This window comes from Tachysurus vachellii, chromosome 2 (genome assembly GCF_030014155.1).
Source record: "Tachysurus vachellii isolate PV-2020 chromosome 2, HZAU_Pvac_v1, whole genome shotgun sequence".
In the NCBI taxonomy this organism is placed as follows: Eukaryota; Metazoa; Chordata; class Actinopteri; order Siluriformes; family Bagridae; genus Tachysurus; species Tachysurus vachellii.
In genome coordinates this window covers 14,760,260-14,776,224 of record NC_083461.1, presented here as the reverse complement: position 1 = coordinate 14,776,224, position 15,965 = coordinate 14,760,260, and the positions used below count along the sequence as shown (strand labels likewise).

Genomic DNA, 15,965 nt, shown 5'->3' with positions numbered 1-15,965 from the left:
TGGGCTAATTAGGGATTAATTCTGTCTCTAACCTTACTATGTCTCCGGGTAGGTTTTTTAAAGCTGGATCTACATTCCTTCATTACCTTTACATATTAATATGATTAAAGCTCATTGAAAAAGTAAAGACATCACAAACATTTTGTGTCTCAAGCCTAAAATTTCATTAAATGTTGCCTGTAGCTCTTGGTTGATTTAAAAATTAAGCATTGAGGTATTGTAATACTGCCCTGTGGCAATGAAATTCAAGCTAAACTTTCAACATCGAATGAAAAAGATTGCAAGGTATGCAAAATGCTTGTCTGTTGAAACCAAATACGTCACTTATACATCATACTGTACATCTTGCATAAGATTCATGTAAAGCAGATAAGCTGTTCAAGTTCAATCATCATAAACAAGAGAAAATGAGCTATACAGTATAAAGATATCTCACTGGCCTCTAATTTGACTTCAGAGGGCTATAAAAAAAAGGATATGATGATTCTTGTGCCCTTGGTTAATCCCGAGGAGGTTATACGAACAGTAGGGTGTATCACTCTTCTGAGACTTATATAATGCAGATCTTTATGTGACAACAATGTAATTTATGAAAGATGAAATTCATACTCCCAGCAATCCCATATAATATGATTTAGGTCCAATGCAATAAGACGTGGTAACATACAATATGAATAATGGAGGACAAACAGTTCAATTATAATTCTAATATATTTTTGATAGTTGTCGCAATAAAAAAAACTAGAAAATAAATCCAAGTCAGTTATAAGTTTAAGAGAAAGATCTGGGAAAGAGGAATAAGCGTTATCTCATTCTGATGACTAGTATGATGTTTGAGGTTTCCATTCACACAGATTTTTTTTTTAATTGCACAGATCCTGAAAGGATGTGCCAAAAACTAGAAATATTTTCTGAAGGTGGCATATAAATTAAGATTCAACAGACGCATTTAATTAAAAGCTCTTTACTATTTACTTGATTCTTTTCTTTTCATTATTCCCAACTTTAGACTGTTTAAGTCATGTTCATTAAATAAAGAGCCTAGCAACAATCTAGTGACTTTTTGAACAGATAGCAGAAGGAGTATTTGACATGGCTCTCCAGCTCATATCACAGCTGCTGATTGGTTGAGAGATCAGGTTCCCTTTTCTGTAAAAATGAGTTAACCCACTTTAGAAACCAAAATGACGTTTGCTTCACACACTTACAGGCTCAATAGCTATGAACATGTCTTCCCTTTCAGTGTCTTCTTGTTTTTACATTTCTGGCCCTTACTCAAAGCGACTTATATTTAATCTCATTTTATACAACCAAGCAATGGATGGTTAAGGGCCTGTGGACCTGGGATTCAAACTCACAGCCTTCTGACTGGTAATCCTTAAGCACTAAGCTACATTCTTTTTGCTGTTATTGTGTCTTGTTACTTCCCTTTTTTTATTTTACTTTTACAAAAGCAAACACTTACAATATCACATATACACATATACTGTACCTATCCGGTTAATATCTAGAAGTGTTATAGAAAGTGTTACCACAAAGTGTTAGCTGTAATGCTCCTTTAGAGTCATGGAGCTTTTAAAGTTCTCACTCCAGAATGCCAGGATGATGTGATTACTGGACATTTACAGTATATAACCTTTCTCTCAGTGTTAGCACACTTAGTATGATTAATTATGTCAAGCCCTCTGCCTGACAACTTGCCTCACTCAAGATGGAGAAAGAGCAATACCCCCAGCCCCCACCCACCTCCTTTGCTCTGTCTTTTTCTATTCTTTTCTCTCTCACTCCTATCCAGTCCATTCAAATCCAATTCACGGAGCACTCCATCTGCCATCATGGCTGCCACGCAACAACAACAGCAATAGCAAGAATGACGGCAAAACAGAGACATAAATAACATTGCCAGTGTATAACAAAGAAATAGCTCAAGAACAGTTTAACAATTTAGTATCTAATGGCTTGTGACAGAAGTGTTCAATAACGCAAAGTAACTTGGTACACCTTGGCTTTCTGTGCTCTCTCTCTCTCTCTCTCTCTCTCTCTCTCTTTCTTAAGCTGTTTTCTGTTCTGACATTAGGAAGACGATCAGTTTCCTGGAAGAACAATCACTGTCTCCCTCTACACACTCATTTGCAGTATAGCACTCTTGACATGGAATCCCTTGTTTATCTAAATAGGCAGAAACATGTGTCTGTGTTTAAACATCCATGTTTCAATCGCACAGGTCTGCTCTCTGGTGTCTGCTGTGTAGGTAATCCACTTATACACACAGAATGAATTGTCCACAGATGTTCTTCCCCCCACACAATCTCAGCAGCCCAGAGGAAGGACAAGACTGGCAGACACTTCTGCCATACAGTGCAGATTATCAGTAGTACTGCCATATGTAGTATTATGGTGAGATATGCTCTGATGTATTGCTTTGAATTTTTGAGGTTTTGCTATATGAGACATTTTGTTGTAGGCCTTTGTCTAGGAAGAATGCAACTGGCTGTGTTTGGAACTATATTTGCATTCATAATCAGCTACTCTGATTAGCATTCATTTACAATTGTGCATAGCTAATCATATTAATATCCATTGTCTGTAATAAGCAATTCTAAAAGCTTATTCTACCCTTTACAACCATGCAAATTTGACATACAAGTGGTTGCCTTTTTTTTATGAGGTAATGCATGGCTTATAGGATACAGACATGTCTAGTTCACTATCTGAGGAGAAATGAGATAAGAGAAGACTGCAACTGGGATTAACACAGCCTGTCGTGATCTGACAGCCAAGGGATAATTTACTCACAGGCCACTCCTGCGGGAATGGACAAAGAGTTTAAAAAGCGAATGTCCTCATCATGAATGTGATTTATTTTGTCATATCAGATCTTGTTAATCCCCTTGCCTTGGCCTCCTGGATCTTGCATGGTCATTTTACACCTCTTTCTCAATCATTTGGTGTCAATGCTGCTGAGAAATCCTTCCTTGTGATATTTTCTGTGACAGAGAAGCATTTATTCATTCATGACGCACTGCTTTCTCTCTTTTTTCCTCCTTTAATTTTTCCAAATCCATAACGGTTCTCCTTCTCCCTCGATACAAGCACACTTTTCCCAGAAATGTAATAACATTAAATAGTGGCGAGGTAATTGTAATTTAAAATGCATGACATTCATTTAAACTCAAGCTGTTTTGGATATAACAGTTTGTACCCTATTATGAACCAACGCAGACATAAACTAAAATAGTATCATGAACTAATATGCTGAAGAGTACTTTTAAATTGCTCTCTATCCTCCTTTCACAAAAGTGGCAAAGGTGAGTAAAACTCTTTCTCATCAACTCATGAGCTAAAATTTTTTTTTAAAGATTAGACCTCAATATTGCGGATTGGTTTGGTTAGAGTTTGTTACTATGACAATAACAATTTACGACACTTAAAATCACATTAGCTTTAAGTAAGAAAAAAAATCAAGCACAAAAATGTGAGTGACAGCTAAAGTATTGTAAATGTGTGCTTTTTAAAGAGTTTAAGTGCATATTAACTGGTTGAGGTTGGTACTTAAGGGCCTAAGATGGCTCAGGCTAGTTTGAGTTTCCTTCAGAAGTGTCATTACTTGATGAGAAGCAATATTCCAGTCTGTCAGTATAAATGGGTTTGAGAATACAAAATAATGCTTCATGTAGATTAAATGAATAAGCATGTCTAAATTATCAAAAACAAAGTTTGTTTCTCTGTTGCTATTCATCATTATTTATTATTATTATAATTTATCTTTCAGAATTTAGACAAGAAATTCTCTTGGGTATAGAAGCCATATGTTTATCAGGTGGAAAAAGACCATACCAGACTGGGCCAAGTTTTTTCTTTACTAGCTGAGTGGTTTTAAATTAATGTAGCATAAAATACCTTAAATAGGTACACTGGGTTGCTAATGATTTGTAACCCCACCATTTTCCTGCCTGTAAAATATTCTTCAGTTTATTGTCTTGGGCAATTTACCAAAAAAAACAAATGCTGTAGAACAATAGATAGCAATTAGAAACCTATAGCATTTATAGTTGTGTGTGAACTGAAAAAGCCTAGTGCCTGAGAAATATTTGTGCACAAATTGATGTATTAAACATAAGTGTACAGTTATACGAGATATGTGCGAATGAGTGTATATGTATGTATGTATGTATGTATGTATGTATGTATGTATGTATGTATGTATGTATGTATGTATGTATGTATATATGCATCGAAAGTTAAAGAAACATTTGTAAACTGCTATCACATTTGAATTTATTGTATATCCAGTCTAGATGAGCTGGATGAAGTAATTGCTTTATGTATTATAATGCCTTCCATTCAAGAAAGTAATGCAAGGGCATTTCAGAGCCATAAGAAACCAGTAATTATTCTTTCAGAGTAGAGTCACTCATTTCAGAAAGAGCTGGCAGCATTCAGATCCTCAGGTTTTAGTCAACGGTCCCTCCAGTGAGGAAGCTCTGACCATAATTACACTTTCTAATACAAGAGTAGATCCTGGCTTTCAAACTCTCATCACATGCACACAAAAAGTCGATTACAGAACAGCTAATAACTCATCCTATGATACTCTTTACCTCTTTCTGGTAACACATTAGGACACCGTGCTTTCTTTTGTACAAAACTGTATAAATTAGCAGTTACACAGGTGTTCCTGTTAGAGTGGACAGTGAGTATATATATATACGTACAAACACAAATAGCCAATACTTAATACAGCAGCACAATACATAAAATAATGCATATACAGGTCAAGAGCTTCAGTTAATGTTCACATCAAAAAGAATGAGGAAACAGTATGATCTCTGTGACTTTAACTGTGGCATGGTGGTTTATTCCAGATGGGCTGCTTTGTGTATTTCAAAAACTGATGATCTCTTTGGATTTTCACATGCAACCTTCTCAAGAGATTAAACCCTGAGTAAACCCTGAGTGAGTGACAGTTCTGTGAGTCGAAACACGTTGTTGATAAGAAAGGTTAGAGGAAAATGGCCAGATTTATTAGAGCTCCTAAGTTAGCTATCGCAACTCCTATTATCAGTCTTTACTACTGTGATGAGCAGAGAAGCATCTTAGCACACCCAAAACATTGAACCTTGAGGTGGACGGGCTACAACAACAGAAGACAACATTAGAATTCGTTCCTGTCAGCCAAGAACAGGAATCTGAGGCTATCATTGGCACAGGCTCAAACAAACTGGACAATTGAAGATTAGAAAAAATCATGTGTTTCTAGATTCAGTGAGTCTGAGGTAATAGCTTCAGCGTTACTATAGACTTCCTGTCAGCTAAGAATAGTCTGTTCAGTCTCCTCCAACATCTCTCATCAACAAGGTGTTTCAGCCTTCAGACCCTCCACACACAAGATGTTTTTTGTCCATTCTGTGTAAATTCCTGATACTGTTTTTCTGGAAATCTGCAGAGATGAGCAGTTTCTGAAAAACTCATACAAGCCTATCTGGCACCAACAACCATTCTCTGGTTAAAATCACTCAGATCACATTTTTAGAAGTTTTACAGATTTTAGCTTTCAGTATTTTCAGCTAAAGAGTGAGTCTGTTATTCACACCTCAGATCTGTCAGGATTTCCAGTAAAACCCACCGTATGACACATTCAGGTTTTTCAATCTATGTCAAATATGACCAACCAGATGTAAAAATGTGTGAAATTATGTATTTTATGTACAATTAACAAATCCATATGAAAAGTCATTCAGAAAGATTCAGAAAATGGGACACAGAACCTTGAGGGGGGGAAATCAAATTTAAGAAGCTAATTTAGATATTAATGCTTGTTTTAAAAATATATTTTTTGCATTCCTCGTGGGATGTTAATCCAAAAGTAATGTGTCCTGTGGCAGAGGTGGTTGCAGTTGCAAAGATATGAAGTAAGTAAACAATAAGCAGGTAGCAAATAATCCAGAACATAGAACAAAAACATTGGTCATAAAAATGTGCAATGGTCATGCTGCTCAACAAATAGAACAGACTAAATAACCAAAATCAGAATATGAAATACTGTGAACAAAGTTTGGCATGCCAGGAATAAAAACAATAATGCATGATGGAATAGTGTTTGGTGTGTATTTATACAAGTGAGTATATTGACTGTGACATGGACGTATAGGCAGTTATGTTTGTAGTTTGTTGCGTAGTCTAGGAGTTGGAGTTCCTAATTTGAGTCTGGCATTTTAATTTCTTTCTGCTGCTTGTTCAGTTGTGGTCTGGTGACTGAAACATTGAAGCACAGCTGGTGAGTCCAATCTGGTAGGATTCAATAGCAACAGGTTTAGATGGTAATATTTATATACATGTCTATGCACTGAAATAGGTCAAGATATGTGGCAGTGAGTGTGGTAGGCAGTTAGGTGTGTTCTCTGCCCTATGAAGAACCAAGATCCTCTATATACTGTATGGCTGTTGTGTTGTTAAACTTGTTTTCAGATTTCTTGGTTGGCCTGGACCATAGGAAACAGGTGAGTGATATCCTGAGGTGAGAATGTCCATGATCCCCAATTCTATTATAAAACTGGACTAAAACTGGGACTGGATTATGTGCCCCTGTCACATGCAAGGTGCTCAGTGATACCAAATATCTCAAAAGGGTTGTTTGGCAGTTGCAAACGAAGGGAATTTAGAGAAGCAGTCAATGATAATTATTAAGACTGTGTTTCCTCAGGAAATGGGAAGATATGTCACAAAATCAATGTTACCATGGTCACTGATGAATGGGCAGAGGCATATGTTTACTTGCCGATAGGGTTCTGGGGACTTTAGATGAACTTGTTAAGCATGCTTAGCCACCAGAATTTATTATGCAGGAGCTTGTGGGTTTAGTGAACCTGTGGATGTTCAATGGCAGGGATAAGCCAGGGTTATGAGTTTGTCACTCAAAATAGTGGGCACATACATGCTTCCCATAAGGCATGAACCATGGCACAGGGTCATCTTATGATTGGGTCATATCCATTTTGCTTAGCATGACTTGAGATGCTTAGCAGTCTTGATATACTCATGGTTTTTGTGGTTGGTATAGATGATAAAAGGCTCTTTGGCCCCCTCAAACAACCGCAAATAGTTATTGATTACCATTGTCACAGTTTCTTTCAGCTGACCATAATTTCCAGGAACAGAAGGCAATGTGATAATGATTGGGTTTGTGTCTTAATCAGAGAGAAAGCACAGACCCAGTGCTTGTTTCTGAGGTGTTGATCTCCCTGATGAACTGTCTGAAAGACCCGGGTGATTAAGGATTAATCCTTAATCCTTAATGATTTTTTTCAGTAAGAAAAAGTTTGTTCACTTTTAATTTCTATATCTATATAGACCAACTTTCACATTTACAACTCAAATCACAGCTTGACTTTTCACATCATTCAGTTCTTCTGAAGGTGCAATGGAGAGGCCATATGACATGGCACAATACCAGAAGTGTTGCTAAAAGCTGTTTTTCATTCATCACCCTCTCTGTTGTGGATGAGGCCATTTACACTTACTGTAGCAAGTCCAGTTTGGTGAATGTTTTTGTCTTTCAGTGTTGCTCTAGGTATGATGGAGACAGTGTAACATGATAGTAAGGGGAAAAGTGAAAAAGTGAACTCCATCCATGAGATCTATGGGTTGCAAATGTATTTCCAGGAAGAAGTCAAGTCAAGTCAAGAAGCTTTTATTGTCATTTCAACCATATATAGCTGTTGCAGTACACAGTGAAATGAGACAACGTCTCTCCAGGATCATGGTGGAGTAAGTAAGTCCTAGCCACATAAAGTGCAACTGTGCAACCTGGTGCAAACAGTGCAGGACAAGACAAACAAGACGGACAAGACAGTGCAGGACAAAGGACAGTGCAAACAAAAAAATACAAAAAAGACAATACAAAAAATACAAAAAAGACAATAAACAGAAACAGCACCGACCAGTGTAAATACTGTATGTTCAACAATATTGCTTGAAGTAATACTATAATGAACACAGTTTCATAGCAGAAGGTCCCTGGGATAATGTAAAGAATTGTGCAAACAGCAAATGACTGAAATGCAAAAAAGTTTGCAAAAACAGCATGTAAACAGCATATAAACAGGTTGATGGATGTATATTGGAAGTGTGTGTATTTGGTGTAGGTCGGTGCAGTCCATACAGGTGATGTGCGTGTGTATGTTGTGCTCAAAACAGTTCAGTTTCAGTTATTAAAGAGTCTGATGGCTTGTGGGAAGAAACTGTTACACAGTCAGGTTGTGAGGGCCCGAATGCTTCGGTACCTTTTTCCAGATGGCAGAGGGAGAAGAAAGTGTGTGGGGGTGTGTGGGGTCATCCACAATGCTGTTTGCTTTGCGGATGTAGCGTGTGGTGTAAATGTCCATGATAGAGGGAAGAGAGACTCCAATGTTCTTCTCAGCTATCCTCACTATCCGCTGCAGGGTCTTGCGATCTGAGATGGTACAGTTCCCAAACCAGACAATGATGCAGCTGCTCAGAATGCTCTCAATGGTCCCAAGAAAAACCAAGCATGACTGGGAACTTGGTGGAGGGTACTGACTTGCAGTTAAATGGGTTTGGCAAAGTGTGAAATTTGCCACCTCCAATTGGTCCTCGGCAGAGGGTTTGTATTTGGAGTGGAGACTGAAAAGGACAGGGTTTCAAGGCAATGTTCTTTTACTAGAACCTAGTGTGCTATGATGCCATTATTCTGGGTGTTCTATTTGTGCAGGCTCTATTTGTATAGGCTTTATGATACTTGGGTTAGGAGAGGACTATTCTTCCAAGGGTTATGTGCCTCACCATTTCAGAAGCTGGCAGGGGCAAACAGACAGGTCAGTAAATGAATTTAGTGTAGCCTGATTGTCATGGAAATCCAGTTCCGTTATGATGTCCAGACATAATCCTTTGCTGGTACACTGTCTTTAATTTTGGTTTGTTCTACTAGCCATCTACCACTGGCAACCAGTGCCCCGGACTCTAGACAATATATAGAGAAGATCTGGTTGCCCTGTTTGATATCATGGAGCCCTTTCCCCGAATCCTTTCCCTCTGAGTAGGGTGCAAACAGTTGAGGAAAGCAACATTCAACAAATGACACAGGCTCACCTCTTTCTTAGAAATTCCGCCCTATTCACTTGAATATAGGGAACAATGTAACAAGAAACTCTTACACAGGACTGGATTATAGGTATATTTCTGGGTGTGCAATGAGTGGGAGAGCTTGATAAGTGGGTGCCACCTGTGGCGCTGGCTGCGATGGCAGCATGCTGCTTAACTGTGTCTAACATTGAGCTGGTTCAGCTGTTGTAGATATTCTCCTACTAACCTTTCTTGAAAAGCAAGTGCTCTGTCCACTCGAGCTTACATGCTGCATATATATATATGTATGATGCTAAGAGTGATAAACTCCCGACCCCAATATTGTCTGCATAACGCAAATTACGTTAATGATGCACCTTTGTGTGTTTTATGAATTTGATTTTGTATTAATTGCATGCATTAATGCATTAACGTTGACAGCCATTATATATGTATGTATATACTGTATAGGTGATTGGCGAATCGTAATAAAGTCCAGGTAATGTGTAGGCACTTCACGTTCAATGTGTAGGCTTGACGTAAAATACACAGATTTCCACTGCCCACCACGCATGCTATTAGCTTATCAAAAGCTTATTTTATTTTGTTTATGGATACTTATTAGTAAAATAACTAACAAAAACTTGAATCATAGATACGGATTGTTGCAGCATCATGTAGCAGAAACATGTGCAAAGAATGAAGCAACCCTAAAAATAGTTTCACCTGTGAGAGTAAATAAAGTCTTACCTGCAGTGTCTGTGAACTCCTGCCACTGTCTCGATGATAAAGCATTCTCCTTCGTTCAGACAGAAGGCTAACTCTTGGCTGTCTTGGCAAGGTTTGAAGAACTCAGAGCGGACAGTTGGGGTTGTAGGTGCGACTTCATGAAAAACAGACAAATAGAAAGTAATGAATAAAAATTTAATTTACTTAAAAAATATATTATAATTACAATTTACAGACTGTCAATTCTCAATAGGAAAAATGTTCTATGTTATGGCATTAAATAAGTTCATAATTTTCAATAAAACAAATTTCATAATACATCCTCTGTTTTTAATTGAGTCACTGAGCAAAAAAGATAGTCCAACATGTATTGTACAGTGGCAGGGTTAATAATACAGTGCCACAGACAATAGACCAGACGGAGAACACTTAATGAGAAACAACTATCTGTTGGTAGTTAAATACAAACGTTCACAAAATTACAGTACTTTGGTGGCATACAGCATAGCATATGCTATGTGAAAACAATTTATTGGCTGCTTATTATCATTTAATTAGTGTAATACATGGTAGACTAAACTCAATTCCACCGGCTCAAATCACAAATGAGTCAATACGAAGCGAAGAGCAACATTGTCTAAAATAGTCATTGTGTTATTTTGCATGTGCAAATAATATGCATTGATCCAGCTGTGCTTGTTTTATTCTAGAATGCTAGCATTATGTACCCATAGCAATACCTGCTGCCAAGCTCAGCTGAAAGACATGCACACTGCATTAATGCACGCAAATACACACACACACACACACACACAGAGAGACAAAATTTAGAAACATATCCATCAACAAATGCAATAATACACAAAAAAACTGGCAGCAGTAACATGACAGTAGAATATTGCGCTACTAATGCCAGCAGACTGGATCGGTTATCAGAATGTTACCAGGGACGGTTGGTTAGAAAGGGCTTGCAGGACTTTAAAGATAGATCACATCAACATATGTGCCCATTTTTGCACCACCATCAGTCATGAGTAAAATAAAAAGAATGGCAAGCAATGCCGACAATGATTTCTTTCTAGCCCAGGCTGTAGCCTATTAGTAACAGTCGTGTCAGGTTATTACATAGAGCAAACACCCCCTGATATTCTCAGTCTGTAATGAATAAAAATAAGGTGGATTAATTAACTGATACCCTATTTATGGAGAAAATAAAAATAGACATAAAATATATTGTCTGAACCCACAAAAATACAGATAACAGAGCTGTTTTGTGTTTAAAGAAAATGATTACCTTTTGTTTTCTATGTTTGTTATTCTGATGAAACATGCCATGAACCCAATAGGCATTATGGTCTAAAAAAACACCTTAGTGTGGTTGAGCATGTTTTTATATCTTGGACCAAAGGCCCCAGAAGGATAGCACTATCTAAGAGTTTGACAGGGCCGTACAATGAACAATGTTTTTTGTTGTATTAAAAAAACATTAAAAGAGCCTAAAGGGAGATTTTAGCTCCCATCAGAAATAATGACTGGCTGTCACTGCTCATGACAATGGGCAGGCATAAGGGCAGGCATTTGCAGTGTTGTGGTCAAATCAATCTGTTGTTCTCATTGATTGATGAACTTCAGGTCAGAAGATTAGCTCCTTTAAGACACTAATGGATCAGAATGGTGTTAAGATGAGAACATGAGGAGACAGGGATACAAAGACTACTGTCCTATAGGCTTTTTATGCAAATTAAGACCAGCACCGAGGCCTATGCACCAAAAATAGATTCATGAAGTTCTATGTACATAATTCAGCTGCGCCATTAGGAGGCATCAGCTAGAGTTTTATCTTGTCATCTAGCTCACTGTAAACATTGTGGGGTTATAGCAGGATATAAATCATCTGGAAAGTATTGATCAGAAGCCTACTGCATAGAATGTTTCTTTGTAAAGGCAGAAAATGCTACCTCTTCTAAGATTATTATTGTCAGTTTTATCCTCTAGCGTACTCTTTAAAACTAGCCAAGAATACTACTACTGACAAGACAGTTGATCAGCAATCAGCTGCGTTTACTGTGTGACCCAGGGCCATTCATAGACCAGATATTTCACCACCAGATTTGATTAAGATGCTCATAAAAAGGGACCATCTGCAGGCTACGAGAGCAGAAACATGCAATAAATATCACTGTGCATCAAATTAAAATTACGAACCATCAATAATAATTGCATCAATATGGGTGCTCTTGAGGGACTGGGGAGGTGTTTAACGAATTAATGAACATTGTAATCGATGCTCAGGGATTCTGAGCAGTTATTAGCAATCAGCAACCTTTTATGTCAGAACACTGATAAGTTTATTAGTTCTTTTCCTAATTGATTTTTGCACATCAGCTCAAACTACAGTACTAGCCATACTATTCACAGTTTCCAGCTGTCAATGCTAGTGATTTTTTAACCTTTAGGACATTTTTATAGCCTTGACATAAATCAAAGGACTACAATTTGCCCATATAGCATGGATGGTGGCTCCCATCAATTTTTTGCCCACCTCATACAGTTCGCTCAGCTTTTCAGCTGAGGAACAATTTCATTACACTTTGTATACATTATATAACTACAATAGAACTATTAGTTTCCTGCTGTCATTTAACTACAAACAATCTCACCAGCTTCAATTTTTTTGTCTCTTTATGCTAAAAAGACAAAAGAGTTATTACTATAGAAAGGGCAACCTATTAGGATGATAACATTAATATAAAACCTGTTTGAATGTGAATCATTTGAATTACTGCCAGAACTGTGAAATCTACAGTACAGTACAGATAACAACTGTTCATGTACTTTATTAGATCTTGTGAGAAATCTAAACTTTTATATATATATATATATATATATATATATATATATATATATATATATATATATATATATATATATATATATAAACACATTCATAGATTTACAAAGCAAATTTGAACAAGAGTGTTTTGGGAATATTAACTAAACCAACCAAGAAAAAAAATTAAACCAGTTCTTTTGAGGACCTCCACCGGCATGGAAGCTTCCACATCTGTAGACAATTTAATAAAAATGAACTATACTGAAAGCAAGCTGAACAGAAATTGAAATTTATTGGTTGCTGACCCCTACCAACTGCAATATGAAGTCTGCGGGATTGCAAACATGTTCTGTTTACCACTCGGTGTAATGCTGTGACCTTCCACTAATATTGCTCAGTAATGTGTAAAAACAGCTTCAGTAATTGCTCAGGTGCTGATGAGATAATTGTTCAGTCTCTACTCAATGACAGAATTATCCCTGTAGTTATTCCCTTAATACTTTATTCATCCTGGTCACTTCAAAAGTAGCCCAAAATGCAATTTAGTAAAGACATCAATGTCATATTACCCCCATGTAGAATACTATAATATAAACATGGTCCAAGTAAAAAAAAAAATAGTATTCTATGCCCAGAAATATGACATGTACTACATTGCCAGTGCTATATAAAAAGAGTGAATTAATATGTATGTGCAAAAACATGAAAGCTGAAAGCATAAAAAAACCAAACCAGACTGCTTCCATACATACAGATTCAACAGATTAAACTGGATCTGGTAGAAAATAAATACACCAAATACCTTGTTTCAATAGATATTAATTCATTAGATATATTCAATATTCAATATAAGGCATATGTAAATTAATAGACAACAATGGAAACTATGAACATACTGTTTTTAGGAATTGGCAGAGATATATTATTTAGCTATAGAGCATACGATCTAGATAAATATATGCAGCAAATATAATAATGAAATGTGCATTATAGAAAAAGAAATGCACACAGTCACTCAATCAGCATAGGAACTGGGATGTACATTTACATTTGTAGTAGCTTTCTGAACACCCTGCCTGTAATCACCCTGCTCATTAGTGTGCTCAGGCTGTGGCTGATCTCTGGGGAGAGTTCTTTCACACTGTTTACAGCCAAGCCCATCAAACAGACTGTAGAGGATACTGCCTTTACCCATCATCCCCCACTCCCCACAGCCATTCCTTTTTTTTTTTTTCAAAAAAAGTGATAAGAAGTGTGAGTTTGGGGTTGTTCTGAGACAAGTCCATGTCTGATGGAAACTATATTGTAAAGTAGTATTCCTGGTTCTTTTTAATCGTATTAATGAACAAAATGTGGTTCAGTTAGTAATTTGGAAGGTACTTGCTAAAAGCAATGAATTTTTTATCGTTGTCTCTATAATCATACAGTTATCTAGGCAAAACTCTGGCTATAAGAGAAAAGGTCGTGATACCAGGCCTGATAGGTCACAGGTAGCATTCGCTTTGTCAACACCTTTCTCTTAACTCCATCATGTTCGTCACAACATCCTCTGTCAGACAAATGGAGGTTAGTGAGGGGGCAGAAGCTTAAAAGGGAATGTGCTTCTGGCCAGCAGGGTGGTGGGCTGCGAGGATTTGGCTGCATTGACAGCTTGGAATAGCTGTAGACACAAACATCTGTCACACAATCACAGCCCAACTTGTCCTTCACCAATCAGATGGACAGGCCCCTAAGGGCAGTCTCCTGAAACATCTTCTGAGACATGTCTGCAATCTAAGCACACATCACATCCATCAGAGAAATCTCCAGTAGGCTATAGATCTGAAAGATATTCTAAGGCCAATAACAAGCACATTTCTCTGTCACTGTGTGTTTTTTTTTGTGTCAAAATACAACCAGATCAGTAAATTATCAGTTGGTGTTAATGATTCTTTTTATAACAGAAGCTCTCAGTAATGCTGGATATAATTCAAATCACAGGGTTAAATTAAATGTGCATATTATTGTTTCCATAGTAACAACTTATTTACTCTGACTTGAATGGTGGATGCTCAACATAATATAAGGTTACTTGGAAATTGATTAAAATATCAACATCAACCACCCCGTTGTTGAGTTTTTTTTATTTCATACATAGGCAACATTTCAAAATATAGTGTTAGCTGAGCCAGTAGTTCCCTAAATCTACAGATGGGAAAAATGATGTGTCTGTTATGCTGTTGGAGTATTTTCCTGGCATGTATTTGGTCCAAATGTCCACTTAGAGTGATGTGTCACTGCAAATCACCTTTACCTTTTGATGAAACAGGGCAGTCCTATAATTACCCCATCCACAAGGCATAAAGACTTAATGAATGATGTCAGATGCTTTGAATTTCATAGTCACCAATTGAACCCCAACTGGATTTTGGGGAAACGTGTTAAAGAGAACCCTCTAGGAACATCATCAAAACAACCGAGGGTAAATCTTTTGGGAAATTGGTGTTTGTCCCGCCAGTTCTATTGAAATGACTTGCAGAGTCTATCTACTGAAGTTCTACTGTGCTTGTCATAGGCCAACACATTAGTAAGACACTTAAACCTTTGATGGTTCAAATGACACAACATGTGACAAAGCTGAAACCACATCACTTTAATCCATATAAAAAAGGACTGCTGGGCAGGTACATCCACTTATCTGATAATTAGAGTTTTTAAGTAAACAGTGATTTAAAGAGCTGTGTTAGCATTAAGTTCATCAATATGTGCCTTTTGGACTGGCCTTGAGAGACATGTAAAGTGCTCTTACAGAGGGGGATGTTGAGAGCAGCGCATTTAGTAATTGAGGAAATGATGTTGATGAAGAGAACAGAGTACTCCTCTCGTTTCTTACTTGCTAACATCAATAATGTTGATGTTAGCAAAGTTGTAAAGTTGAGGCATCTATAGACAAATTTTTTTTTTATAAAGAAGAGAGGGATGTGGTAGCCTAGTGGTTAAGGTGTTGGGCTACCAATCGGAAAGGTTGTGAGTTTGATTCCTACGTCCGCCAATGCTGGGCCCCTGAGCAAAGCCCTTAACGCTCAGTTGGATAAAAAAATTTAAGTCGCTCTGGATAAGGATGTCTGCTAAATGCTGTAAATGTAATTTTAGGGAATACCAATTAGTAAATGTGACAGTAAGACTCATAAAGTGATGCAATATTGTTGAGAAACTAGCAATATTCAAGATTCAAGACCATGGGAAAATAAAAACAAACTAAGCTATACCGGTTATTTAATTAAAATAACAGGCTAGTTGTCAAACCAGTTACCTAGCTACTGTAGACTAACATTACATAGTA

General features: G+C 37.2%; 1 protein-coding gene across 2 annotated transcripts in view; it reads right to left on the bottom strand.

Moving 5' to 3' along the window:
- Positions 1-15,965, bottom strand: part of nrg3b (neuregulin 3b) — a 122,107-nt gene that overhangs the window by 38,722 nt on the left and 67,420 nt on the right. For both annotated transcript variants that reach the window (XM_060890220.1, XM_060890230.1), the window contains exon 2: positions 9,832-9,964. In XM_060890220.1, coding sequence (XP_060746203.1) covers positions 9,832-9,964 — 133 coding nt within the window. The remainder of the gene's footprint in view (positions 1-9,831; positions 9,965-15,965) is intronic.